At 42.2% G+C, this 27,569-nt stretch overlaps 1 protein-coding gene across 1 annotated transcript; it reads right to left on the reverse strand.

Moving 5' to 3' along the window:
* Nucleotides 1-1,641: 1,641 nt before the first annotated feature.
* Nucleotides 1,642-26,713, reverse strand: bcap31 (B cell receptor associated protein 31). The gene is made up of 8 exons (XM_049016733.1): nucleotides 26,551-26,713; nucleotides 23,459-23,567; nucleotides 22,709-22,809; nucleotides 22,323-22,467; nucleotides 15,132-15,267; nucleotides 7,361-7,490; nucleotides 6,980-7,080; nucleotides 1,642-3,654 (listed from the first exon to the last, which is right to left on the reverse strand). The coding sequence occupies exons 2-8, from the start codon at nucleotides 23,548-23,550 to the stop codon at nucleotides 3,616-3,618; spliced, it is 744 nt and encodes a 247-aa protein (XP_048872690.1). The 5' UTR covers nucleotides 23,551-23,567; nucleotides 26,551-26,713; the 3' UTR covers nucleotides 1,642-3,615.
* Between the last annotated feature and the right edge of the window lie 856 nt (nucleotides 26,714-27,569).

Below are 27,569 nucleotides of genomic sequence, written 5' to 3' on the forward strand. Positions count from 1 at the left end.
TCACCTGTCAGTGTTGTGTGAGGTCCCTCGGAAATTAACTAAATCTAGTCGAGTGCTTTCTCGTGTTCTTCTGGGATAGTGAATACTTGTGTCTTCAGTTTGCAATAGCATTTTGTGGTCACTCTTGACATACGTGGTTCACCATTAATGCTGGACTCCATGAAGTGGCGGGATTGTATGAGTGACTCTGAACTGTTTCAGTGACACAAACGCCATTTGTCACTGACTCACAGCTGCCACACTAAGCCTGAGCTCCAACACTCTATGTTTAGCTGTTGGCCTCCAGGCTGATCCGGTCTATTCCTGTAGGGGTGTGAAGCAGCTAGTCTGCCCCACATCATACAGCAACCTGCTGGAACTTCTCTATGGCCTCTCCCACCTCCCTCAGTCTTTCCACTAGCCTATTGTCAATAGATCCTATGGCAGTTCCATAAGACAATGTACTTTTAACCGGAAATGCTTTAGAAAGTATCAAGCTGAAGTTTTAAGCTGCATATAAATAAGAAGTCAGCTAATGAATAAAATAAGTAAGAAGCGTCTCACAATGTAACGTGTGTGGTGGACGTTTACATATGCGTTTACATTGAGCCAAGAGAATTAGATGGACAAAATTCTAAATTGTCTCAGCAAGAGCTGTATCTACGTGGGTGAATGACACCACGCGATAAAGTAATAATGTTAGTAGCATACAGTGAAATTAAGTTAGTCAAGGCAATTTGTTCATCTTGTATTGCCAGACCCTGCGATGCGGATGAATGTCATAAGCTGTAGCACATTTCTTGAAGACACAAGTGAAAATTAGTAAAGCTTACAGGTACCTAGATTAGCCATGATGAGTACGGTAGATTTTTCAAAACACTGAAAGGAAGAGTACAGACACCACACAGGTCACACAGTAGCTACACCATGGTCTTTGTGGTGATGTGTGTTTAAGGACCTGCTTCAAACAATAAAGGAATCAAAGAAAAATCACAGCTGTATTTCAAACAAATCTAATTGCTTCTACCAATCCACAGATCATTACCAAGAACGACAGACTCCTACCGCTTCGGAAGTATGCGTGGGAGGAGCTTTTCACCCTTTGATATGTGAACCCTAATGAGGAGGATCTTGCACACAATCAGAACTGTACACTCAACACAATGTTTCACTGCATCTTTTACTTGACTTCCCTAAAACTGGGCATTTACAAAATTCACTTGATTTCCCTCTTACTTTTGGTGATTTGTCATTAATTAGTGTTTAGACACGTCAAAGTTGTCCTTTCAGAAATTTTTCTTCTAACTTAAACATCTACGTGCCTGAGTGAGCTTTGGAGGCTGGGAGTGTATCGTACAGAGTGCAGAGCGGAGGGTTCCAACCTTGACAGGTGAGAGCAGAAGGGCTGTAGGTTTTAGGGAGTACATAGTGATCAGACACCAGTTCAGACTTGAAACAACAGTGGAGGCAGTGTGCTCACTCTTGTAAAAGTAGAGTGTGTGAGGGTCTGGGATGCATTGGGTCTCAAACCCAACGGACGGACGGACGGGCGGACGAGGGAGGGAGCCAAAATGAAGATCGATCCCAGACCATCACATACTCTAGTTTTACAAGAGTGAGTTTTACCGCTGTCCGCCCATTATACACCATTGAAAACGTGCATCAAATTGTCAACATTTATTAACAACCTTTACAAAGACTTACTGGTCTTATTGTTTTAAATATCCACCTGAATAGCAGTGAATATTTTGTAGCAAATCATAACACAACAGTCCAAGTAGAAAAGCGGCAAACAGGCAGATGGAAAGAAAACGTAAAATTACAGCAAATTTATGATATTCTGAAGGGCACGTAAACAGAATGAAGATCATTTATTGCTTTTTTGCAGAATTTACACACCATTACTGCGTAGAGACCGTTAAAGTAACTGCAACTATTCATAGTACAATGAAACATGAGGACTGGGGGCCAAAATGAAGAACAGGGACACAAAATTAATCCTTTATGTATGTGTTGCAAACTCTTATCAGGCACCTGTATTACAACAGCTGTTTATAATTAGTGAAAAAAAAATTTAAGCAGTAAATCCTGTTCCTACCCATTCCTGCGACGACAGGAAAGAAAATCAGGCTCAAAGCATAAAACTTCACATGAAAACGAACCAGAAGTTGGCTGGACACTTACAGAGCCTTATAACAGCTCATTCAAGATACATGCATTCAGAACCAGAGCAGTGGTGGCTCGGCCTGAGCTCGGATGTCTGTGAAGCAGTGCCAGAGGAAATTACGTATGCATGATTAAAGGTGACAAATGCATGTATGCACCGATGCCACTACAAGCAGGTTTACAGCGGACTATCACTTTGACAGGGACTAGCACAGGGTAATAAATGAGAACAGGAAGTAGTGTGCATCAAACCCATATGCAAGCAATGTGTCTCTCTATCCCAGCTGAAGTCATAGTTATCTACATTATCTATAGCAATGCCTTTCAATGGAAAATGACACAAAGCGTCCTATTATATCACAGTATGGTAGACCACAGCAAATAGGCATGTAGGAAAACAGAATCCTGGTTTTTTCCAACTTCCCTCAGTACTACACACAGCTAGGAAGCGCTCGCATGTGGAAAGGCAGCCTGACCGCTGACGTTATAAGTCCTGCAAGCCGGGGCAGGAGCCCCTACGTATCCTCTTCCAGCCATTCTAAAAAGGGCCATGCCCTGATGCCCGGGTGTGTCATTACTGGTGTACTCTTTCAGCACAAACCACCAGGGAGCTTCCTGACAGCTGCTACTCTACCGCTTGCTTTGGTGTAGGATTTCCAGAGGTTCAAAGTGACGAACGTGCATAAGTAACAAACAGTCCCACACTCCAAACATCCAATGAGATGACTACCATGACAGACTGCCAGTCTTAAAAATCACGCGCCTTCGTCACAAAACGAAACCAGCGGGCTTTTACAGTCAACTCACATAGATGACATACAGATTGTCGATGTGGTGATAGTCATCCTGTGTTGCAGAACAAAAAAATTAAAAAAACATTTTATCAATAACCACAGAAGCTTGGATTTTAATTATGGTTTCAGAGAAGTACTTGTTTGAACAGATGAACAACAAAGTATAGCAAACATTAACATGGTAAACAAAGAAACAAACCTGACAGCTGATTACAAAGCATCATGAACAGGAGGACCGACACACAAGGCCCCAGAAAGTCACACTCGTGACTCATTGGTCACGTAAGACTCTGGCATTTTATGCAGATTAACACCCTCCTGACAGGATAACAAAGGCCCAAAAACCACATAACAACCAAACAGTATGAAATGGGTACGTTTCATCTTTCCACCCAGGATAGAAATTCAAATTTTATTTCGCAAATAAATGACACGTTGCAGCCAACAACCAATATTTTTTATTTGTACACAATTGAGTACAAATAAAAAAATAAAAATAAAGAAGTCAGACATTCTACCAAACGATTCACATGGCTATAGGGACAAGGACTTTTCCCCAAGGTAGTGGTGGGCAGTTGCTGTTTAGCTCAACACCTGGACAGCGTGGAAGCAGTAGGGCGGCGGCAGAAGGATGGTAGACGAGCGGCTGAGATAATCAAAGGTCACTCCGACCAGCTCAGTCAGACTTCTTCTCTCGTGGGCCGTCACAGGTAGCCTGAAATCAAGGGAGGAATTCAGGAAATAAGCATCAGCTCCCCTTACGCTCTCCAGCTGAAAGACATTTTAGTCACTGTAGTTTGTCAGTCTTATAAGAAAAATAAAGATGTACGAGTGTACGATTGCACTGTGCGTTACTGCGTCTTAGAACACTGAAATATCACTCTCAATGATTATCCCTTTAATATATTGATGAAAGCAAATATTACAATTTATTGCCTAAAGGGATAAACTTAGCTACTGCCTCTCCCATCGCTCTCCTGCGAAGTGAAAACCATGCCACCCAGCTAGTGTTTGCAGCTGTAAGCCTCGTCTCATTACGTCGTGTACCTTTTATAAGACGCTGGACAGCTACCAGGCCGAGAGGAGTGTAAGGTGACCTGACATGAACATGCTGTTGCTGTTCTTTCATTCTGCTGCCCCAACAGCATCACACGAAGGAGGCCAAGCTCAGTACGTCTCATTAGCAAACAACCTCAGCTGTTTTTTCCCCCCAGCTGTTCCAAAACAAGGACTTCACCAAGAAACCATTTTAACCTTTAGCAGAAATAAATCAGCCACAACCTTCTTATTTATTCTTAAAACATACTAAACCATAAAACTCCGTACTGGACTTAAACAAAGAAACACACAGTCTATGTGACTCTGGGTACTGCTTCATGTGCAGTGCTTACACTCAACCTGCCCCATTTTAAGCCAAAGATTAATCCTCATGCTGGCAACCAACTGTATACACTGGTTTTTAACCGTGTTTGGACTGTTGGCTGAATGAATAGCACGATTCAAAAGACGTAAAAAGTTACATGGGACTCAGGGAAGATTTTGAGCAACTGACACCAAGCTATTCGCACACATGCGGGCACGGCTGAGCGATATGGCAAAAGATCACAATTTATATCCATCAATGTCGATAATTATTCATGCCATTGTCGTTTAAAATTTATTTAAAATATTTAAAAGACATTTCCATTTGGTTTTTATACATTTCAGTTTCAATTACTAGAACGCTGCTTTGCGTCTTATTTTTAAAGAATTCAACATGAATACAGTGTATATTATACACTAAAAACAGGCAGGTATTATAAATGGTCATCTAAAGTATTTAAAAATGGTAAAGCATTTGACATTTGCCTTTATTTAATTTCAGGTAGTTTTGGCAACAATATTTATAGTTTTATTTGTAGCTTTTGTGGCTCATTTAATTTCAGGTTTTACTTTGTTTTCGTTAACAAAAATAACCCTGAAAGATGCAACACCGGAAGACTCCAACAGTACCGTTTGTTGCTGGGCTGTTTCTCTGCTTCCATCTCGTACATCTTCAGATTGAAATTGGAACCCATAATTGCTGGTGTCTAACTGTAAACGCTTACATTCTTTATGGTTTACTGGATGGCAATGCTTCAAGTGGTGCAATAAGTTTGTCGTTTTTCCAGTTTTAGTTGGCACAAGGTTTCATCAAAGTTTACACTACACGGCACCACTGTGTTGCCTACCAGACTTTAAATTGCCAAAGTACAGCACACACAGCCAAGGTCTTTGCACCTTACCTACAATATCTCATTTTTTTAAATATGGTGTAGCTGCTGAGCTGTTGCTTTCTTCACCAACACCAAATTTCCTCTGAGGGAGCGCTGCTCTCTCCCATGACTCCTGGATATTACTACACCAGCCTGTGGCAACGCTCTAATTCAACTTTGCTGTGCATTTGTTGGGCATCAGTCCTTTGAAAGAGTTCAGTATCATTGGTTGGAACGGCATTAGTTTCTGTGATCTGATAGGCAGATCTGTGCTCTCAATGTTCCTTATTAAGTTTGATGAAGGTTCTCGTGTTATTTACATTTAATGATGGTAAACTGGAATACTGCCAGGCCTTAATATACAGATGTAGTATAGGCACGTGACAATGCTAATCCACCCCCTCATCTGGATTTGGGCATATTCCCATCCACATCACATTTAGTGTCTTGTCTGGCAATACATACATCTGAGAGTCTCCCTTAGCATGCCTCACCCATCCTGCATTCATGGCAGTCACTTGGTCACGTGGGTGGTGGTTGCATACTTTCATATCCATGCAGAGTGGAATTCCTCAGTTTTAGGTTGAGGAAGAGGGAGTATGGTGCCAGGAAGAGTGAGGATAGCCTGGGATTTTACACTCTAGCTTTTAAATCATTATTACCAGGTTGACATGTTCTCCCTCAGTCAATACACCAAACATCTTTCCATGTTCTTTGGGATTATATGATGATTTTTCTTCTTCTTTTGTACTCCTTTTTTAAATTTCTATTTCTTCCTTTTTTGCAACCCGTACAACACTTTAGCCATCAAATGTTTTGAAATGTGTCCTGTAAATGAATGTGACTTCGGACATGGCCCACATTAGCCCTTACAACAACAAAAGACTGACATTCCTTCTCACTCGTCTTTTCTCCTCTCTTCCATACAGATCAAGAACAGGGCTGCCCAGTCCTGCCCCTGGAGAGCTACCAGCCTGCAGAGCTTAGGTACAGCCCTCATTTAACACACCCGATACAGATAATCAGGCCCTTCAGCATCACCTCAGTATTAGAGTCAGCTATGTTGAAGTTAAGCTGGTTCTCATACTAAGATACAGACAATCAGGCCCTTCAGTTGTATCAGGTGTGTTAAATTAGCGCTGTACCGAAGCTCTGCAGGGTGGTAGCTCTCCAGGAGCAGGGTTGGGCAGCCCTGATCTAAAATATGGGCTGTATGGGTCAATGACTAGTACATGCAGCACTAGCCCACCACTGGATGATGTCACACACAGAGGGAGCTGCCCCGTCTCTGGCCTGGCGAGTCAGAAAATCCCTGGATATTCTACGATGTGGTTATAGAATGAATATCTGACACCAATGAAAAATGATGCATAGTTTAGTTCAGACAGACCACTGTGTGAACAGCTTTGAAAACGGACTTCAGTATGGAGAAATTCCTGCTAATGATAGTAAAAAAAAAATAAAAAAAAAAAATAAAAACTTTAATATCTTAAAAAGGATGCAAAATTACAGGTATGCCTGTAATTCGGTGTACCATTTTAAATCACGATTGTTTTAATATCGTTTCACTGATTTCACTCAGTCTTAATTAAAGGCTTGGGGGAAAAAAGCTCAGTATTTGGGTTATGAGAACAGGAATTAGGACACCCTGTTCTGAACCATACATAGCAATCAGAACTACGCTTACCACCTGGCAGGGTTTGACAGTGTATCTGAGATGGCTGTCTGGGTGAGGACCACATCTACCACAGAGGATGGTGATGATGCCAAAGGTCGCAGATGCATGCATATCCCAGGGTTACCAACCTGCAGCTTGGCGTGCTCTTCCAGCAAGCGGTCATACTCCACTGTCAGGTTCTCAGCCTGCTTCTTCATAGCCCTCACGTCACTCTCTGACTTCTGGAGGGCTGCCCCACACACACACACACACACACACACACACACACTTGGCCAAATTAATATTCCATCCTTCACAACAAATCAATACATTTTTACGATAAAACTGTGTAATAGTCATATTTGGAGGATGCAGCAATGTAGAATGTGAAATGACCACTTCTTAAAATCCACCCAAGGCAGAAAAATATTCACTACAACAATTTCAAAATGCATACACTTGGTTACATCATCACCTTCCCCCAATAGTGCACGCCACTTGCCCCTCCCAGCTCCTCTCACTGCACATACCTTTTTTAGTGGTGTCCAGCTCTTCCTTCAGCTTCTTCACATCTTCCTTCAAAGCCTTGTTCTGTTCCTCCACTCCTCCTCCAGCCTTCTTGCCCAGCTCAGGAACAGGGATCCCAGCCTCCCGCAGTTTCTGTGGTAAAACGCGTAGCCATTATAGCCTGGCAACTACCCTTCACTTACTCACTCTCTCTCTCAGGGTGAACAGTTTTCCTACAAAACTTTCCCAGGAGCTCATCCAACAGGAGATTTTCTTACAAATCAGTGTGGGATCCGACTTCACCCTATCCGTGGGATGGTCGGATATTGCCTACCTCAATTCTGTATTTTTTTCCCTCCCTCAGACACATTGCGTGTCACTGAACACAGGATATATCATCAAGCTGAACCGACAGTCACCACAAAATCATGTATTTTTCACCCATAAATCTGCTGAGCTCTATTTCTGGAGGAAAATCAAAAGTCCGCTGCTGTTCTGTTCTGCTGGCTTCTCTTTTCACGCAACCTTGTGACACCAAGACCTACCACTTGCGTAACACTTCTGGAAAAAAAAACCACCCATGACTTTCTGAAGTCTTATCTAGAGACCTTCACTGTGCATTTTAACACAATCACGTCAATTTCTCTCATTTACTTTTACAAAATTGTCCAGCTTCACTTGTTAAAGGTGATAGATACAAATAAGAGTGACTGAGGAACAGTTAAGCATCATAAGCGATACCATTTTCTGTTACCACCCCCCTGAGAAACATGTCCAGTCAAACTCTACGTGATTCATGCAAACAAACCCAATTCTGCTCTGGTTAGAACTGCGACGTGGCTCACTGGAGCCTCAGCTGTCCGCAGTTTGCTCAGCCCGAACGCAAACAGGCTCCAGGGCTACCTGTCAGTGACCAGAGCAACAGACTACAGTGGAAAATCAGCTTGTGATCTATAGCGAAACGCTCAGTTCAAGTTCACACATCCGCCCACCCTAATGAAAAGTAAAAAGGTGGCTGTGTGACAAAAAGAAAACGTCACCGGAGGCTCAACAATTTTTAATAAATCATGGAAGCAAAAATAGACAATGAACCTGGCAACAGAAATCTCTCATCTGGAATAGAGTGTGTGAAACGTCACGTTTGTAAACTAGCTGTCTGTCACCCTATGTGAGAGTCTCACAGAAAGCAGCCAGAGAAAACCAGGCAAAACAAACGAGACGACCAGCCTCTAATACTGGCATATTATTCCTGCATTTTGCACTTTCCCGTGGCGGCATCCAAACACATCAGGATGGGTGGAAACTCCATTTTGATGTTTGCACAATACGGAGGAGCATAAACAGTTCATGCGTTAAATCAACTGACAACCATTAAGTAAAAGGACAAATTTTTATAATTTATATATATTTTATTTTTATAATTTTATATATTTTATCACACACACACACACACACACACACACACACACACACACACACACACACACACACACACACACACACACACACACACACACACACACACACACACACACACACACACACACACACACACACACACACACACACACACACGCATGTGAGCTGGATGATGTCATGGAATCACTGGGAGATATATGTATGGAACCAGATTCCGGACCAAGTGCCAGTTCTGCCTATACACACACAGCTCATGAACAATGAACCAGGTTTCAGCTTAATTTTTAAATCATCCCAGTACCTTGTACCACTAATTACCCGGCGGCTTGCATGTACGCAAACACAGCCGCAGATGTCATGTTTTTCGCTCTGCACAGAGGCCTTTCATTCCGTCCAAAGCCAAAGCCACTGCTGACGTGCCTTGTCAAAGACTCATTTCAGCATGGTACCAGATTCCACACCAAGTGCCAATTCTGTTTGGCAGCCTCCAAGTGCTTACATTTGTCGACTGTTCACAATAAACGCTTCTGGAAACCTTTCCAGTGGCAACCTGTTGGCAGTAGACTTAAGTCCGGATGCAATCAATACTGCAATTCTCTAGCTATGACACTTGGATTTTTCTTTAAGTTCCACTTAAAAAAATCCTCTTTATTGTATGCTAGGAAAGATGGATGTACACCTGTGCTGGTTTTTACAAATTTCTAAATATTGCCCTAATAATGGTAAATGGTTTCATTGTTTATCCATCTTTGGTGCCTGTTGCCAGATTTAAAAAAGGTCATCAGCCATGCGTTCTCCTTCCATTTGAGAGTCCCTTTCGTTTCCCCTCACTGCTGCCAGAGGGTTAGGGATGTGAATCCCACCCTGACATGCGCCTTTCCCAAAAGGACTGACATCCCGCCCGGGGTGCAGCCAGGCCTCGTGTCCTAAGCTACCTGGGAGAGACTCCAGGTCTCCTGCTGCATTACCAGATGGTGACAAAAGACCAAGATGAGCGTTGGGCAGAACAGACAAGTACGATCATAGGGCAGAAAACTAAAGAATAATAAAAGAATTTATTTATATATAATTTTATCTGGATTATTCAAGGTTCCAATTTTGACATTCCTCTCTGAATAATCATTTTTGGAATCAATGTTGAAACATACACAGCCACACACACACGAAACAGAAAACCAGTACATGTGTGAGGATAGAACACTTGTTCGCCTGTTCGATATCCCTAAATAGAGCCTGGGCAGCAAATGGCTGTTGAAATGACAAAACTGAGTCATGAATTAAAAACAGTAATTCATAAAACTAGCATTCAAAAACATAATATTATTTGTGTCTCTATGCGTACTTTCATTAGAAGTAAACACCGAAATTAGACAGTAATAACACCAGACTTGTTATCCAAAAGTGCAAACAGTCGACTTGCTGTCCCAAACCTAGTTATATTTACACAGAAAGTATGCAGTTGACATTTTCGCTCAGGGTCAGACTACGGTAAACATCATTCATCAACTTTTCTTTATATTAAAAGTTTCAGGCCTTTCTATAGCCCTCTACGCGTCCAAAAATGATGAACATTGACGTCTTTCATGCCCGAGTTGTTTACAGTCAAGCGAGGTTACAGTTTTCCTGAGGGAGGAGAGAGCCGACTCTATCTGGTTCACCATCGGTCTGCCCCTCCCCTCCAAGGCCATTTTGTAACCAATCAAGCCTAACCTACTTAAAAGCAAGCGCCTATTAGAAGGAAATCCAAAGGAAGGACAAAAGCCTCCAGCAGTTATAAATAGCTCTTCCAGTTTTTGTCTAGCACAGATAATGCCATATATTAAACCAGAAACTAAACCTTGCCTTTTTTGGGACACAGCTTTTTGTAGATCGTTCAATGTTTACATTACAGCAATAGGACTGGGACGATTATTCGACGCAAATCGATGATGACGATTATAAAAATGTGTCGATTTCGTTATGTAAAACTACGTAAATTTGTAACTGCGATGCACTGTGTGATAACGTATCGTAAGGGAAAAGTACTTTATCCCCTCGGGAGCACGTTAACGCTGTCCTTTTAAGAATCGCGCAATAAAACAGTCTGCCAATAACAACTTTACTGTCCACCTGATGATCTTTTCGCCACGCGAGAGCTACAATATTTTATTTATTGGACCTGCGACATGATTTTCATTTACAATACATATTGCACTAATAAGCTGACTAGTAATAACTGCTGGCACTGTTAAAACTATAACAATTACAGACTGAATTCCGATATAGTTTTGCCTAATACTTTGTAGGGCATGCAATGGCCAATCATGTAGCACTTCTCTCAAATATTAATAAGACATCTGCAAAAAGGAAAGTTTTTCAACTTTAAAAAACAAAAAAAAAAAAAGTGCTTGTGTTTTTAGATTAACATATCTAAAAAGTTACCAAACACCAAGCACTTAATTTTAGAAAAAGTTTTTGAAAAATCACCCACACTTAAATATTTTATGGTTTAATTCTAAACTCACAGATTATTTATTTCCAACAAAAAAAAAAAATCTACTTGCACGCAAGTACAAGCTGAATTACAATGCTTTCTAAAAGCGCCTCAATGAACAGACAATGAGAAAAGAGGGAACTGGATTATAAGTAGGGATGTTTCTTAAATCACACATTAATCTTGACGATTAATGGCATATAAATCGCATGTACTCAACAAGCTGATCGAAACACTATTTAATCCCACCAACGTTACTGATCTAAAATCCTAAATCTATTTGGCAAATTAGTCTAATGAGAGAAGTCTGAACTCAACACACACAAAAAAAAGCTTTAGATCTTAACGGTATAACCCCTCGATAAAATAAATCTAATATTGCAAACTATTTTTTTTCCCCTGTGCATGCCAGTCTTTTTTTTTTTTTAAACCAAAACAAACATAACACCATTTTCGTTGTGAGACACTAACTGAATGGTTTGGCTTTACCTCTGAATTCTGGGATTCTGTGCAACAGTCACATTGTTAACAAGGAATTCTCCCTTTTGGGTACCAAAGTACTATATGCGTAACTTGATCAAGGAAAAAACATCATAACTTCAAAATTAACGCATTGCTTTAACGCGATAAATCTCCCTGCCCTAGTAATTATATACAGTACACACACACACCTGGGTTAATGAACTGCAAACATGTGAATGTGACATGATCTCTGAAGGAGGCGAGCCGTGTTAACCATTAGGCGTGCACTAACCTTCTAGCCTCAATGTCCACCTACTTTCTTTTGCTATAAAAAAGGAAAGGATTAGGGATGCTGACCCCAGCTCACTTAATGCCTGATTCCATGTGCACACAACAGTTAGCAGCACTGTCTTCAGTTCATCCATTCATTTCTTTAAAATTAAACACTGTTCTGCACTTTTGTATTATCTTTGTGCTCAATCTCTGTGCTGCTGTGGCAGCAGGATTTCCATTGGGGACAGTGAGATGTACCTTTATATGACGTTATGAAGGGCATGAGGGGCCTGTCTTTATCAACACCTCACCTTTCATCAACATGCCCTCTTACAAGAAACGCCAGATTTATCATCATCATCATCAGAAATTGGAGGGGAAGATCTCTGGCATCATGGGAGAAATCACACGGCTGGGCTTCTAGTCAAATCATGCTATCACTGGCACATGCTAACTGGTTTAACAGGAAGAGGACTCAAAGCTACACCCAAGACGTTCACACTAATGCCATGAAAGAAACCACTGCTACAGTGGCTGTAACTGGGTCAGAGTAAATTTCACATGTACAGTCTCTGGTTTCACAGGAGATCTGCTCATGTTACGGGTTCCATGCTGGGGTATGACAGTCTCCTCAGGGCCACATTACAGCCATGGAGGGGTCTCCATAAGGTCCGAAGAAGCAGACAGAACATCTTTCTGAGGCCTGATGGGAGGAGTCTCCCTGCTAGAGCACAGATGGTAAGAGCAGTACCGCACCCTTGTGAAGGACACTGGCATGATTATGATACATCACTGCGGGACACAGTACCAGTGTTTCCAAAAAAAGCTACATTCCTCTGTACATGCGTGGCTGTACCGACTTCAGTGGGCAGAGAGGGCATCATCGTGGGTGTCAGTGAAACCAGGAGATTACAGAAGAGTCAAAGCTCACAGTGTGCTTACAGGACTCAAACAGCTGCCTTGCCCTGCTCTCTAACCCCCGAGTTTCCTCAAATTTCAGCACACCAACAGCTGCTCCGGAACATACTCTTGGTAGCTCCCCCAAAAGATATTGGACGTCTCTCTGGAAATAGCAGTATTTGAAACCGAAGCCCGAACCAATACAATGATAGGAGAGGCAATAAATGCTGTGCATCTTTCACACCAGATAATGTCACCAAGACAGCTCAACCCAATTAACCCCACCCGCTATGCTGGAAACAGTTGTGTTAACACTGTACGTCTAGGGGCTACGCCCACCATCCTGGGGGGATCATCTGCCATGTCTTTTGTCAGAGTAACTCATAAGTACGGCAGATGTCTTCATTTGCTCCAACAAAGACAGATAAGCATAGATATTCTAACATAAATATGCTACCCATCAGTGAGGATAGAGGCATATCGTTCAATGTAGCCCAAGTCACACCTATTTGCCATGTCATTTTATTGCAATAACCACAGTGGCAGGACAGAGGGCAAAGTATGTCTCCTGACGAAGTGTGCGGGGAGATGTTGTCAGGAGGTCCTAGTGTAACTCCTAGTGTGATCTCCTGAGCCCTAGAATTTGCCCTCATCTGTGAAGCTGACCACTGAGCATAAAGGGAACCACTGCTTAATGTCTTGGAGGATAGCTGCTGCCTTGAGGTCTGAGTCTCTCCCCAGTGGACTGTAAACTGAAGTCATTAAAACCTCAAACACCAGAAAATTGCAACATAGGCAAAGGCTGAAACTGTCCAGACACACTTGCCCCACAAGGTGTTCATTAACACCCAGGCAAAGGTGCAGAAGCACCTACTTTCTGGCGAGCAGCATTTTTATAGTAGATGAGCAGGAAATCTGTCTCCCAGTTGTACCAGATGGCCACACTGCAGAAAATCCCACTGAAATTCACTGCATCGGTTTCAAGTTAAAACAACTGATCAGCTGTAGGATGAGGCTCTAGCAGCGTACTGGGCTCCCAGCTGTGGTTACCATCCCAGTTGAGTGTTGACCCCGCCGACAGGCATGAGTAACTGCAGCATGTGCACGCCGAATGTCGTGTAGAACAGTCCAAACACGCTGACCTTTGCGCAGGCAGGCCAGTATCTTAAATGACATGACCAAAGACGCCCTAACCCTAATCTTTCAGCTCGGCATCCAGCCAATCAATCCACCACCTTGCATGAAGTGTTACATTTAGTGGGGGGGGGGGATTTACAAGGAACAAAAATTTCTCAAAAGGCCAGCAGTTGTGGGTAGGGTTCTGTTAATTCACTTACCTCTAATTAGCAAAGCTAACTTTTTCGTTTCTACAAACTTTGAAAACCGTTAGCGGTTGGCTGACTATGTATAAACGCAAGAGGCGATGAGGCAATAACTTGTCAGATTTAAGGTTGTCTTTACTAAATGTACAGCCAATGAAGATAGTCAATTTAAATTGACTATCTTGAGCTAAGAGAACAGAAGTCTGTATAATGAAACTGGACTTCTTGCTTAGCTGGATGACTTTTTGGATTTAAGGTACCCTACTTTAAATGGACTTTATCTTCATTAAGTTACACTTAGCCTAGACTACCTTAAATCTGACAGCACCCAGTTGTATTTTCTAGGTCCTGACTGACAGAGCTATAGACCAATAAAGAGCCGAGAGTCTCCATCCTAATTCCAGGTCAAGGGTGCCATGTTTGTAGTCCTCAAGCCGCTTCACTAATAGCTCTTTATTTGTGCTTTATTGGTTTAACATTATTGAATTAAACTTTAGGGTGGATTAGCGGTAAAAGGTAACTTTCTGGTTAGCCATGTCCAGCACTGAAGGTCAGTATAGGGGGGGTGAGGTCACTATGGAGTAAAGAGGTCTGGGGCCTGCAGACTGCTGGACCAACTGCCTTGTTCCCAAAGGCGAACGACTGGACACAGAACCCTACCCTCCGCATTTTTGGCCACCTTACGCTCAGTCAGTAACACGAGGGTGACCAGAGTCTTATTCCAGGAATGATTCCTCTTTCATCCTCACTACTGACATCAACATTATATCATTTTCAAGGTGGTGGCAAGTCATCAGAGAAGAGGAAGGAAAATGTAACCCTATGCGGCCCTGTTCATTTTGGCCTTATTTACGGCTCCTCAGAATATTCTGGTGCATGTGTTTACTGCGGCTCCTCGTGTGTCTGTAATAAAGGCACGAGGTACACTGCAGCTCCGGCTCTTACCTCCTGCAGCTTGTCGTTCTCCTCCATGTACCTCCTGGCTGCGTCGCTGGCTCCTTCCGCCTGCTTCTTGAAGGCCTCGTTGGATGCCATCATGGTGGCCTGCTGCGACAGAAGGGTGACCAAGCGCCTCAGGAGCCTGGGGAAACAAAAGCGAAACCATCTCCGAGTGCTCTTCAGGGGCACCGGCCTCCAGGCGACGCCAGACCGAGACGGCCCAAGGTCTCAGTGCTGAGGCTCCCTTTCCCTGCAGTGCAAAAGCCTGCGACCGACCTGCTATGGCAGGAGAGCGTTCATTAGCAGCTGCCATGGCCAAAAGACGAGACTGGAGTACAGCAAAGCAAACCGTCTCAAAGGGAACATACTTGTCCTCCTGACTCCCAACCCGTGACCAATATGGGGGAGGAGAGACTTCATTTTCTGGAAACACAGCAAGTTTCATGAGTAACATCCACGACCATTTCCACAGGGGTGTTTATCACAGACCAAATATAGCTCATCGTCCCAGGTCAGCACACGCAAAATTCTTCATACGCAGAATATGATTAAATACTTGTGCTGCACTCTGTAAGCACAATGTGTCCTATACTGGGGGCGGGGGGGGGGGGGTCTAATCATCATTAACCCTGAGTTTATCAGCATATGTACTGAACTGCAAATGACTATCAATACCAACGCTGTGTAAGTCACGCAGCACACAGTTGCTGTGGACAACAAGACTCTTGGACACCCCCCACAGGAAGTTACTCACGCTGCCCCCCCCAGCAGAGTTGAATTTCCAGCAGCCATTCGCATGTCGCAGTCTGCAGCACGTAGCACACGGCGCTGTGGCTAAACATACACTCCCCCAGCGCAGGACGGCTGCTAGTCACTATGACATTTACCGTGGTTGGACACCTAGCCAGGTGAGGCACATGAACTTTGAGACAGACCTGTAACGCAAAGCATACTATGCCCCCAACCCCCCCGAATTTCTAAATATAACAGTTCATGCAGGGTGGGCAGTCACATGGGGCTCGCACCCTCATATGCGCAGCTGTCCGGCTGAGCAGAGGGCCACCACTGGGGTCGGGGTAGTATCCAACCACGGGGCTATTAATAGGCTGCCATTCAAAGAGAAACGGCCGGGACCCTGTTTGGAAAAAATATGCAAGCTGGGTACACAAGATGGGGGGGGGGGGGCCTAGAAACATAGTACTCAAAGCACCACGCGGCACTCCCCCAAATCCAGCAGCACGGCTTTCACACTTCCGACAAAACTTGTGAATGGAAAATGTCCCATGACCCAACAGTACGTCTTTTCCGAGAAGATTGCAAAGCCCGTGGAGATTAGCAGGATCCCGGGAAGCAAAATCTGAGTGGATGAGAAAAGCTCGGTGGGCATGTTCGCAACTGGAGGCAAAAATCAATGAGGTTTATAGATATAATAATTTTTCAAAACACATACTCCCTCCAAGGTGCCATGAACAAGCTTCCTTACCACACCTTGGTGAAGCTTAATCACTGCCTTCTCATTCAGAAGTACTAAATCAGGAAATTCTTGAACAAACCGCAAAATTCAGATGGGAAAAACATGCACAGAAATGATATAACCACGGTCATTACTCCAAACATACTTTATTATTACATTAGCAAGCAAATATATTTCTATAAAGCTTAATTCTATGAGTCAGCATTTCCAAACACAGTCCAAGGTCCCCCAGACAGTCCATGTTTTTGCTCCTACCGGGAAGGAGCAAAAACATGGACCATCTGGGGGTTCCTGAGGATCAGGTTGGGAAATACCGGTACAGGTCATTATTACATAGCTGGATAGATGGTACAGAAAATGAATGATGGATGAACAACTTCATAGGAGAATCACTGTGCCTAAATTTAGGTGCTTAAAGAATGTTTAAATGCACACACTGCATGGGAGTGTGCTGGGTGAACGATTACAGAAGAAGCCAGCAATGTGTCAAACCAGGAATAAAACCTCGTCAACCTGGAGACTCCTCCCCCCCATCAGCAGTAATGGTTCTCCAGGGGAAACTGTCAAAGGTTTCAGGTTCCTTATCCTCCAGATCTGAGACAGGACAAAGTGGACAGAGAGCCCTGAATCAAAGCTCACCAAGGCCTGCAAGCTCCTGTGAGCAGAGTGATGGAGGAGCAAGTCAATTACAAACATGATACCACTGGAGATGCCCTCACCAACAGTACTACAGTATGACAGAGTGACAGCTCAAAACAGAAAGGCCATACAGAAAGTTTGGCCGCCCATCAACTGGACATACAGACACTCCTCTACTTGCGAGTTACGTTCCAAACGGGCGTTCATACCTTGAAATGTTCGTAAGTCGTTATTCAAAGTCATTTAAAGGATAACCTATATGCAAGTACAAAGAACTAGGATGCCGGGAGTGCGCATGCTACGGTGCGGTGAGAGTAGCGGCCAAAAGTCGTACTAGGGGGAATTGGCGTGGAGAAAAAAAAATTTATAAATAAAACTGTTGTTGCAGACAGGAAACAGGAGCCCAACGAACACAATTTGGACTTATAGTCTTCTTCGTTCATATGTCTGAAAGTTCGTAAGTTGAAAGTTCGTAAGTAGAGGAGCGTCTGTACATCACTGCTGCGGCAATACAATAAAGAACAAAGTAACATTACGTTACAGGACCCAAACCATCCTGGGCACAAATTCTTACTCCTAGAGTCTGGATTTAAACAAGTTTCCTCACACTAGCTGTCCACATCAACAATAGCCAAATCTGGCCTGCTGCAATATTACTTGCACCGACACTTAGCATAACTTGTTACGTCTAAGTGTTGCTTGTTTTCACTGCATGTCTGCTGTTTACATGTCGATTCATCTTAAAAGCTTATCTGGCTCAAGGTCGGGGGGAGGGCAGCAGAATGCCAGACAGGGGTAGTTGCAGCTCTTTATACTCAACTGGTTGGTTGAAACAAAGTCTTGGTCTGGATATTTACTTTCTGGACCTGAATTTTCCACCTCTACAGCATGCCAATGGTTTCAGCACACGCTGCATGGGAGTGTGCTGGGTGAACGATTACAGAACAAGCCAGCAATCATTCAGTAGCATGGCGTTAATTGATCTTAGCCAACTTAGGCTGCCACTGCGCTGGGGCTAAGCTGAGGTACACTGGATGAGACGACAGGTCAAAGGACACACACAATCATTTACAAAGGACCCTTAATGAAAGTACAGATCTTCGGATTATGTGAGGTAATTAAAGTACTAGGAGGAAACGCTCTTCAAACTTGACCTCTGACGGTGGGAGGCAACAGTGCTAACCACGGGCCACCCTAGCATTCATTTCTTTGTGCATTGTTCTTTGCACTGGGTGCGGCTGAATGAGCAAGTAGACTGAAGACCAATAAAATATCTTGAAACTTGATACAAACATATTCATAGATGATTGTTGCCACTCAAAGTAGGTCTGCCCAGTGATCAAGGGAGAAGACAAAAGTATGATTGTATCACTACTGCAAATAATCGTTAAACTGAGATTCCTTGTCACAATTGTCTATATTCAATCTGTTACAAGTGCCCTCTTTAATACACACCACTGCCACCTGTATACTGTATTCAAAACGGTCCTCTTTGCAGACTCAGGTAACATTTCTTGGCTTACACTTATCTATAAAACTTTTTGGCTATTCACCCCCTAACCCAACTCAATTATTACTGACAATCTCCATAACCACATATAATACTCTGCCTTCCTCATATATTAGAATAAAGCCTACTAAACGTAGTACTCTCTGGCATGTTATCATTCCAACCTGCTGCTGCCAATGACTGGAATTCCTTACAGAACGCTCTGAAACAGTTTTAATTTTAATTATTTAATTTTTTTTCCCAATTTTCAGCAAGTTCTTGCCAGGCTGTCATTGTAAATAAGAAACTGTTCTTAATGCTTTGCCTGGTAAAATAAAGGTTAATGAATGAAAATGAATGTATATTTTGAACCTTCGCGTCGATTTCTTGATCTATTGCTGTACCGTTTATCACCGACAGAGTTAAAATGTTACATTTTAGAAACTTTTCTGATTTGTTGATTAAAATTACTGTTTATCTAGCTTATGTTAAGCGCGCTACAATGCAAAATGCAGTGTAGCGTCTCTCAAATGTTAAAGTACTAAATGAGTAAAGAACCAAGTATCATTCTATGTTCTTCCACTTGAAGCTTTAAAAATAGATATGTTCACTTTTTTTGCAGAATGAGAGGAGTAGAACTGTGCAACATTCCAGATACTGACTCATCCTTGGTAGTTGAAGGCTGTTAATGCCTGTTAAATTTAAAACAGACAAAATTGAATTTAGTAGTTCTGCCATGTCAGTATTACAGTATTATTCATCAGGATCTGTGTGGCTGTTTTTTTTTAATCATCGTGTCCAGCAACGACGGAAAGGTGAAACATGAGTAGATTAATACCAGAAAGCTAGCTATTAGAGTCTGAAATAGAGAAAATTGGTAACAGAGTCAGTAATGCTATGAAACATGAGATTCACTGGAAATGGGTTTGAAGACTCCTTCATCAAAATGTCATAAGGACAAACACCTCACCTCACAAAGGAAGGACGCAACTTCTGAGAATCTACTGCTGCAAGCTAGATGACATGCATGCGACCTTTCTACAGATTCTTGTTGGAAACTTCCAAGCTTCATTCACAGTTAAGCTCCGACATTGTTTCAACATACTGCTAAAAGTTTTAATTAAACAAAACCAGCAGAATTCTGGATCGCCACATCAAGATGACTAAAGGGTCTCAATTAGATGTTACCCTCCCGAATGCAATTCTGTTGGTTGGGAACATGTGAAAAACTCAAATTACAAATTCCAGATTCCCCTGTAGAGAAATTGCACATGTTCTCCTAGAGAGGCGAATCTAATTGTACAGCTGGGTCCCCCAGGGTACCTCAGGCAGGCAGATGTTACTGCATTTTGGTGTTTTCTGGTAAGCTGATGGACTGTATAAGTGGGCTTGAGGTTTTCCACCAGTGAATCAGCTGCCATCCCTGAGTGACACAGACTGATGGAACCCAGAAAGTAGGCCAGAAGAATACATGTTAATATCTATACTAATGTTACGCGCAAGTTACACCAAAACATTTTTACTCTGTCACAAAAAAAATAAATAAATAAAATTAAGCTTTAGATTTCAGGATTATCTAGTACATGTAACATTAGCGCAAAGTTTACTGCCAATGCTTTTATGTGAACTCTGCTCCCTGAGGTAGGGCTGCGCGATGTGGGGAAAATATCTAATTGCGATTTTTCTGACAGAGAGATTTTTCATGCAAGAAATCTTACGGTAAATCTATATTGCATTCTGAACTTAAAATTAGCTGCATCAAAAACGTTACGGCAGTTTGCAAACGCTACAGATTATTTACAAGGTAATAAAACTTACATACATGTAAATGTATGTACAGAACAGAGAACAGAAAATCTCACTCCAGGCAGCTGACCAAAGTTGCCAACCCTGCGTTTTATTTTAAATGACAAGTGAAATGCAGTTTGACTGAAACGGCTTATTCCTTTGCTTTGTTACTCGGACAAATACAAAACGAATGAATAAACATTATATGCGTCACTTTTCGTATCTTTTCTAAACAAGGCCGCCTGCCCATACCCAACTATAACAGAGATTAAAGCCATCTATTCTTTTAGTATTTATGTTATGTTGGGATTAAGATTAATCTTTGGAAATACTTAAATTAATAAGCACAAATATATGACATTCTGCTCCCGACATTACGTCATAATTTGAGGTTGCCACTCATACAGTATAGGCTTTTGTTCGCCCCCTGGTGGTTGGCTGACTATTGTTTGAGAAAATGCTTGATTTAATATGCAGCGGAGCCCGCTGTTCAAATGTTAATAACACCGACGATCATCTTCATTTAATTGTGGCAGCCAAAATCGTAATCGTGATTAAAATTTGATTAATTGTGCAGCCCTACTCTGAGCCATTCATAATCATTTAATTCTTGCCGTTTGAGTCACTCCAGACATGGCGCATTTCTGAGAAATTATAATTTTTTTTAAATGCGTGAGGAGGAGAAGTGAACAAGAACAGATCACTGTGTCTTCCACTGCATAGAAATATTTTGGATTCCACAGAGATGATATTGAGCAAGATATTTGCCAGTAATGCTGTGTCAACACATCTGCAACACCACCAACAATTTCCAGTTTACTTCGGGTAAAATTTGAACTCCTATTTATAAATACTCCAAATATTTGATTACAAAAATATTAAATACTGTGATGCACATTTTTTTCTAATATTGTGCAGCCAAAATGGGAGCTCCGTTTACTCATTATGTGGGATGCAAAAAAATAATAAATTATAATAAATTAAGAGATTTCTTAACCCCAAGACTAATATACCCTACAGCAGGGGTGGGGAACCTTTTTCCTAAAAAGGCCGATTAAAATTTTTATAATATCCTTCAAGGCAAAAACACTATGGATTTTTAACTAGACTACATGAAAAGATTCATGGTAGACTGTGGTCGATTTTGTGTCGTTTTTAAAATTATGACCGCTAGATGGCAGTGTTGTAAGCTTTTTCTGCCATTTAATTCTTCCACTCCAATATAACAATGCAGCGTCACCGACTTTGGTCATCTGACTGGCATGAGATTTTGAATTCAAGACAAATCTGCATGCTCAGTTACATGTATGTAACAGTTTTATTACCTTGCAAATAGTCTGTAAGGTTTGCAACCTACCGGCCAATAAACGGTGGGTTTTCCTAAAACATTTAGTTTATCTTACAGGGAGACAAGCTAAAACCCTGGGTTCCTTTAAATCAGAGCTAGATAGGATCGTAATAACCTGAGCCATTAGGTAAGTTCTCCCCAAACGAGCTTGATGTGCCGAATGGCCTCCTCTCATTGGTAAATTTCTTATGCTCTAATGTGTCTGTAATTCCTATGCCATAACAGACATCATATCACCAGATTTTTGCCAATAAACAGCCCTGCTATTTCATGTTATTTTCTTTTGTCACATGGAAAGAGTAACGGTTGCTTTTCAGTATTTAGGCAATGCCTCATAGGCTGGCTCGAGCTGTCCTGTGGGCCACATACAGCCTGGAGGCTGGACTTTCACACCCCTGTGCGACAGAGGAACAAAGCGCAGACTAAGCGTGTGCCTGCAGGGGTCAGTAGTGTACTTACAGGCAAAGGAGCAGAGCGAAGCCAGCAATGTACTCATTCCTCTGAGCCCTGAAGAGCTTCATGTGTATGTGCTCCACTGCCACCGGGTTGTTGCTCAGGTCCACCTTTTCCGTCACGCTGTACTTGCGCACCTCCCTGAAAGCATCTGGGGGGGTGGGGGGGTGGGGGGGGGGGGGCACGAAGGAGACAGGCATGAGATTGTAACATCACTGAAGGAGCCAGTGCCAACAGGCAGCAATCCCCCAACAATCCAGGGTCACCTGTTACTGTTTCCATCCATATCTCTAGGTACATAAGCGACTCCAATACTGCTGGGCTCCACCAGACAGAGAGGAGACAGAGTCTACTGGTGACGGGACGACATCTGGGAAATCGGCCTCACTCACCAATGAGCAAGAAGACCAGGATACCGATGGCCACCATGAAGTAGGTGTTGCCATAGGTTGTGATGGCTTTCACCAAACGCGACTTGAAGATCTTATGCCATCTGGAAAGGAGACACAAAACATTAAGGTCAGATTCACCACAGAACGTTCCCATCTACAGCAAAACAACGAGTCAGACACATTTGTAATGGAAGGTCAATAAAAAGCTACCGAACAATTCATAATTCAGGTGCTTGACCCATTACCAAGATAACAGCACAATGCATGAGTCAAACGAGGTCTCACATCCAGAGGATGTCAGTTCAAGTAAATAGGTCAGATGAGGGTTAAACATTGAAAAAGCCACGTCCTGCTGCTAAGGTGATGCATTCCTTTCTGCAAACACCGAGATCCTAGGATCCAAGCTGACCACTGCACCTTACAGTATACATCAGGGGGGTCCAACTACGGTCCTGGAGAGCTACTATCCAGTAAGTTTTCTGTCCAACTTGGCTTCTGATGAGCCAAACCTGTTCCTGACATCTACCTGAGAGCAGGTGTGGCTCATCAGAAGCCGATAGGATAGAAAACCTACTGGACGGTAGCCCTCAAGGACCGGAGACCCCTGGTATATATTATAATCCCATAAAAAGTTTACATTGTGTGCTTACACTTATAGTACACAGTTTTTTCTGCCTCTTCTATGCTTAATACCCCACAACTTTAAACATTCAATCTGCTGAATTATGACAGTGCAGTACATGTTCTCACCTCTGGGGGGAGATAAAGGGTACACAAAGCAGCAGTACAGCGAACACTTCGGCGTACAGGAAGGTGGCTACTGCCGTCCACTGGAGACTCATGCTAACTGCAGGAGATCCTGGTAAAGAGAGCAAACACATTAATGGCTCAATGAACTCCGAGAAGCTTTCTAGCCTTAATGCTGGCAATCCCATTTAAAAGAGGTCCCTGAACTGCAGAGACGACCATTTCCATGACAACAGAATTGCGACACGCAATATTTATTTCCATCACCAGTAGGAAGAAAAAAAATCTCTAAGAATGAGGTGAAGGGTCATTGACATCTTGCTTAGAAACTACTCCAGTTTTGGGTAAGTATTGCCTCATTAGCCTAAAAACTAAATTCTGTAAAACCATAATTAACTAAAATCTTCCATCAGCACAAAAAAAAAAAAAAACACATTCCCTTACATAATATTTTCACGCAACATATTACAACATAGCTTAAAAAAAATGTTCTACTTTGTATGCTGTTTTATGACTGGCCACCACTTCTGTAGGACTAAGAATTTTCAGGGCATTACAGTGTGAAAATGAGAGCAAATACAGAAGTAAGATTCACAGCCTGGTCATACATCTGCATGCACCATCTGCAGAAAAAAAAGAAATCTCAGGTTTTAAAAGAAAAGGCTACATGTTTAAGAAAAAACAGCCAAATAAACATCTCCTAGTACGAGACAAGGGCGACAAATATCAGCAGGTAACCGATTAATGAATTAAGACGGCGTAACGAGTCAAGTGATAATCTGTATCTGTTCATGAACACAGCCACTTCAAATGCAGTTGGTTTATGAACAGGTGGCGACGGCACCCAAGATGGAGAAGCATGCTTATCCCATTAAATGTAGTTCACACTCACAATGCGGCAATCAAACAATATACAAAGACAAAATTTTCAGCTGCAAAAGGTCTCCCACCAATTACGACGACTGCAAATCCCATTATGAGAATTAACAGACGAGTACATCAGTCCATTCACATTAGACATGCACAGAGAGCAACGCATTTTAGTGAACTAGTGTGCACAAAATGTCAGTCATCCATTTATTCCCCAAACGTAGCTACAACTGTGCAAGATTCTAGAGATAAGGTGGGGGGGGGGGGGGGGTATCAGTTCATGACAGGAAGCAAATAAAATCACAAAATTCCGAGACATAAATCCATCAATTTACTACACATGTCTAAAGACAGACAGATTGATATTCCCCACCAAGTAGCCACAGCTCTGAAGGTGTGATGTCAAGCCACATGAGTCCACACTCAGCCACAGAGATGCTCACTGTATTAAAAATATATACACGAGAAAACTATATGTACTTATGCATATAGATAGAATTTATGTAGCTTATGTGTATGCGACATAACTTGCCTTTTTTAAAGCTTACCAAGACAGTTAAGGCAGCGTTTCCCAACCCAGTCAGACAGTCAGTCCACATTTTTGCTCCCTGCCACCTCCCTTTATCACCTAATTGCAGTCCCAGAGAACTGAGTTGGGAAACACTGACATAAGTGATAATAGATGACGATAATGTGTCTGATGTTGAAATCACCTCATGAAGTTTTCCCATTAAAACTGCCTAAAGTAAGTAAAAAGTGTATAATGTCATGAGAAACACATCCTGAAAAAGCAGGGAAACACCACACATCTTCAGTTTAATTTTATCAGTGCATTAAGGAATGATCTGACTTATAAAGTAACTGACAAAAATCCAACAAAAGGTAAATAAAAAAGCACTTTAAAGGGGCAGCGAAAAAGCAATCTCCTCTTTTGCATATCCGACAGCTGCTCCATCTTGGTGAGCTTAACAGGCTTCATCATGATGAAAACGCTTACATCATCTTTTTGAACCCTTGTAACTAACATAATGAAGACATTCTGTCAATGACCCTACACCCTCTTCTGCATAGGATTTGACAAAATAACTCATAAATGGGTCATACAGTAAACTAATATTTGATTTTCTTGAGTAAATCATGTCCCAACAACAGTGAACAGATAACACAAGATGTTCAAATATCAAATCTCGTTTCTTCTTTTAACTGCACACTTTACCCTACTTGCATAAAGCATTTTAAATCAGACCAGCAGGAGATTCAAATTTAAAGGATGAATAATTTAGTTGAGCAGGAAAACAGAGTCAGACTAACACATAACAAAACCCCTACCGTACTAGACCAGACGGCAAGAAAGTCCGCTATTGAATTTTCCAGGCATAGAGGCCCGGCACCGCGCCCTCTGGACTTAAACCAGCAGATGGATTGCGATATATCGATTAGCAAAATGTACCTCATCATGATTTCAATGGCTATGCATGTCGGCAGGGTACATTTAATCAATATTACAGTACAATAACCATATTAAACTCCCAGCCTGTACGTTCAGGTAAAACGACGACACTTAAATATTTTGTCCAGAAATCCTCATGCTGAGTATCTGCATTTATTACACATTAGAACATGCACGGGATTATATTCATATACAAATTAAATTCTCTAACAAAAAGTTACGCACATATTAAAGTTCTTAGTTATACACATTCATAATATCGGCAGTAGCGCAGTATTTATGTTAACAGGTAGAGGAGACGCGGACTGGCCGAATAACGCATGTAACTGGAAAACAAACATTTGATTTTTGTATTTCTAGTTGTTTAATGGTGTACATCTACACCACACGAGTGCCTTAGATGCCAGACTCCAACAATATAGCCCATTAAACATTAAGACTGTGCGAAAGTGAGGCTGTCCTTTACTTCATTATATTCCAGCACCAATAAAGGAGCCAAACAGCTAACAAACTTAATTTTCACCGCAGATATTGAGTTTTTCCAAATCCATGTAAAACTGTCTACGTCAGGCGGCTTTGTAGTGAACTAGCAGGATGACCCAGCAATGTAATACAAAATACCTATTAAACAAAAAAGATTAGCTGGATATTTAACCGTTTGGATTATCTTATAGTTGCTACGATCATAAACACTCCCCTTTCGTCAAGAAAAACGTGTCTCATGATGGCAGTAAGTATCGCCTTCGTAATGAATAGATCATATAATAGCACTTACTGTAAATGTATGATGAATACAGACCACTACAGAGCGACTAGCGGTTTTTCAAAGTACACAGTTTTTGTGGCTCTTTCTAATTGATTAAATAGTTCCTGTATGTAAACGCCAGCTCATCCAGCTGCAGGTGACGCCTGACCTCTGACCGAGTGACACAGGAAGAGGAAGCCGCTTTACGGCACAGCGGAAGTGGCGAGTGCCGGGCAGCTCGGCGGAGGGCTGCGGCTCTGCGGTGCTGCCGCCTTCAGGACTCACTCCCCATTGTTCCGCCGCTCCGTACGTGGTAAAATAATAGCAATAAAAAACAGTGTTTCTAAAAACCATGTCCGTGATAAAAACAAACAAAAAAAATGTATCACAACGTCCTTCAGAGTTTGACGTGCTGCTGAGCCATAGCTGGTTCCGACGCATGTTTATATGGGGCAGAAGTCATGGTTATTCTTTCATGTATGAAAGCTTATAGCATCTACGATGTGAAGCATCGGCAGTCCAGGATGATTCTGGTGCCAGGTGACTTGAAGCGTTTGAACAGTCTGAGCACCAAATTGCAGCTTTATGAAGTTCATAAGGCACCGTCAGCGACTTTTTGTGAATACGTTGCCTCATGTTGCTTTGAAAATTGTCGTATTTAAGTGCTGATTGTCAGACCTTTTCTATATCTGATCCACGCTGCGGCTAGCAATTTAACTAAATATAACTCATGCACACGGTATATTACACAGAGAAATCTTCTTTCCCCCGGTAGTAAACATGGTCAGTCCGCGATAACGAACCAGGCGTGTTTCATACTCTGCTGTCAATTTTTGAGGGCGTACCCAAAAACGATCTATTTACTTTCTTCCAGGAACAACTTATTATAAAACATTATGTTGTCCAATGGAAAATGTCCTGTCCTGCCTAGAACCGAGGCTGGTGTCCCCGATCAGTCAATAGACAAGATCTGTATTTGCTGAATGCATTATTAACACAGATAACCGGTTTAAATAAGGCTGCCAAGAATTTCAAACACGCATAAGGTT

The sequence above is a fragment of the Brienomyrus brachyistius genome, chromosome 6, assembly GCF_023856365.1.
Source record: "Brienomyrus brachyistius isolate T26 chromosome 6, BBRACH_0.4, whole genome shotgun sequence".
NCBI classification, from domain to species: Eukaryota; Metazoa; Chordata; class Actinopteri; order Osteoglossiformes; family Mormyridae; genus Brienomyrus; species Brienomyrus brachyistius.

Excerpts from the sequence above, each read along its gene's own strand:
- bcap31 (XM_049016733.1), bottom strand. The coding sequence starts at position 23,550 with ATGAGTCTCCAGTGGACGGCAGTAGCCACCTTCCTGTACGCCGAAGTG. Across the intron at positions 22,468-22,708 it reads CCTGGTCTTCTTGCTCATTG|ATGCTTTCAGGGAGGTGCGC; the intron begins GTGAGTGAGGCC and ends CCACCCCCCCAG. Across the intron at positions 15,268-22,322 it reads TTCGCTCTGCTCCTTTGCCT|GCTCCTGAGGCGCTTGGTCA; the intron begins GTAAGTACACTA and ends TTGTTTCCCCAG.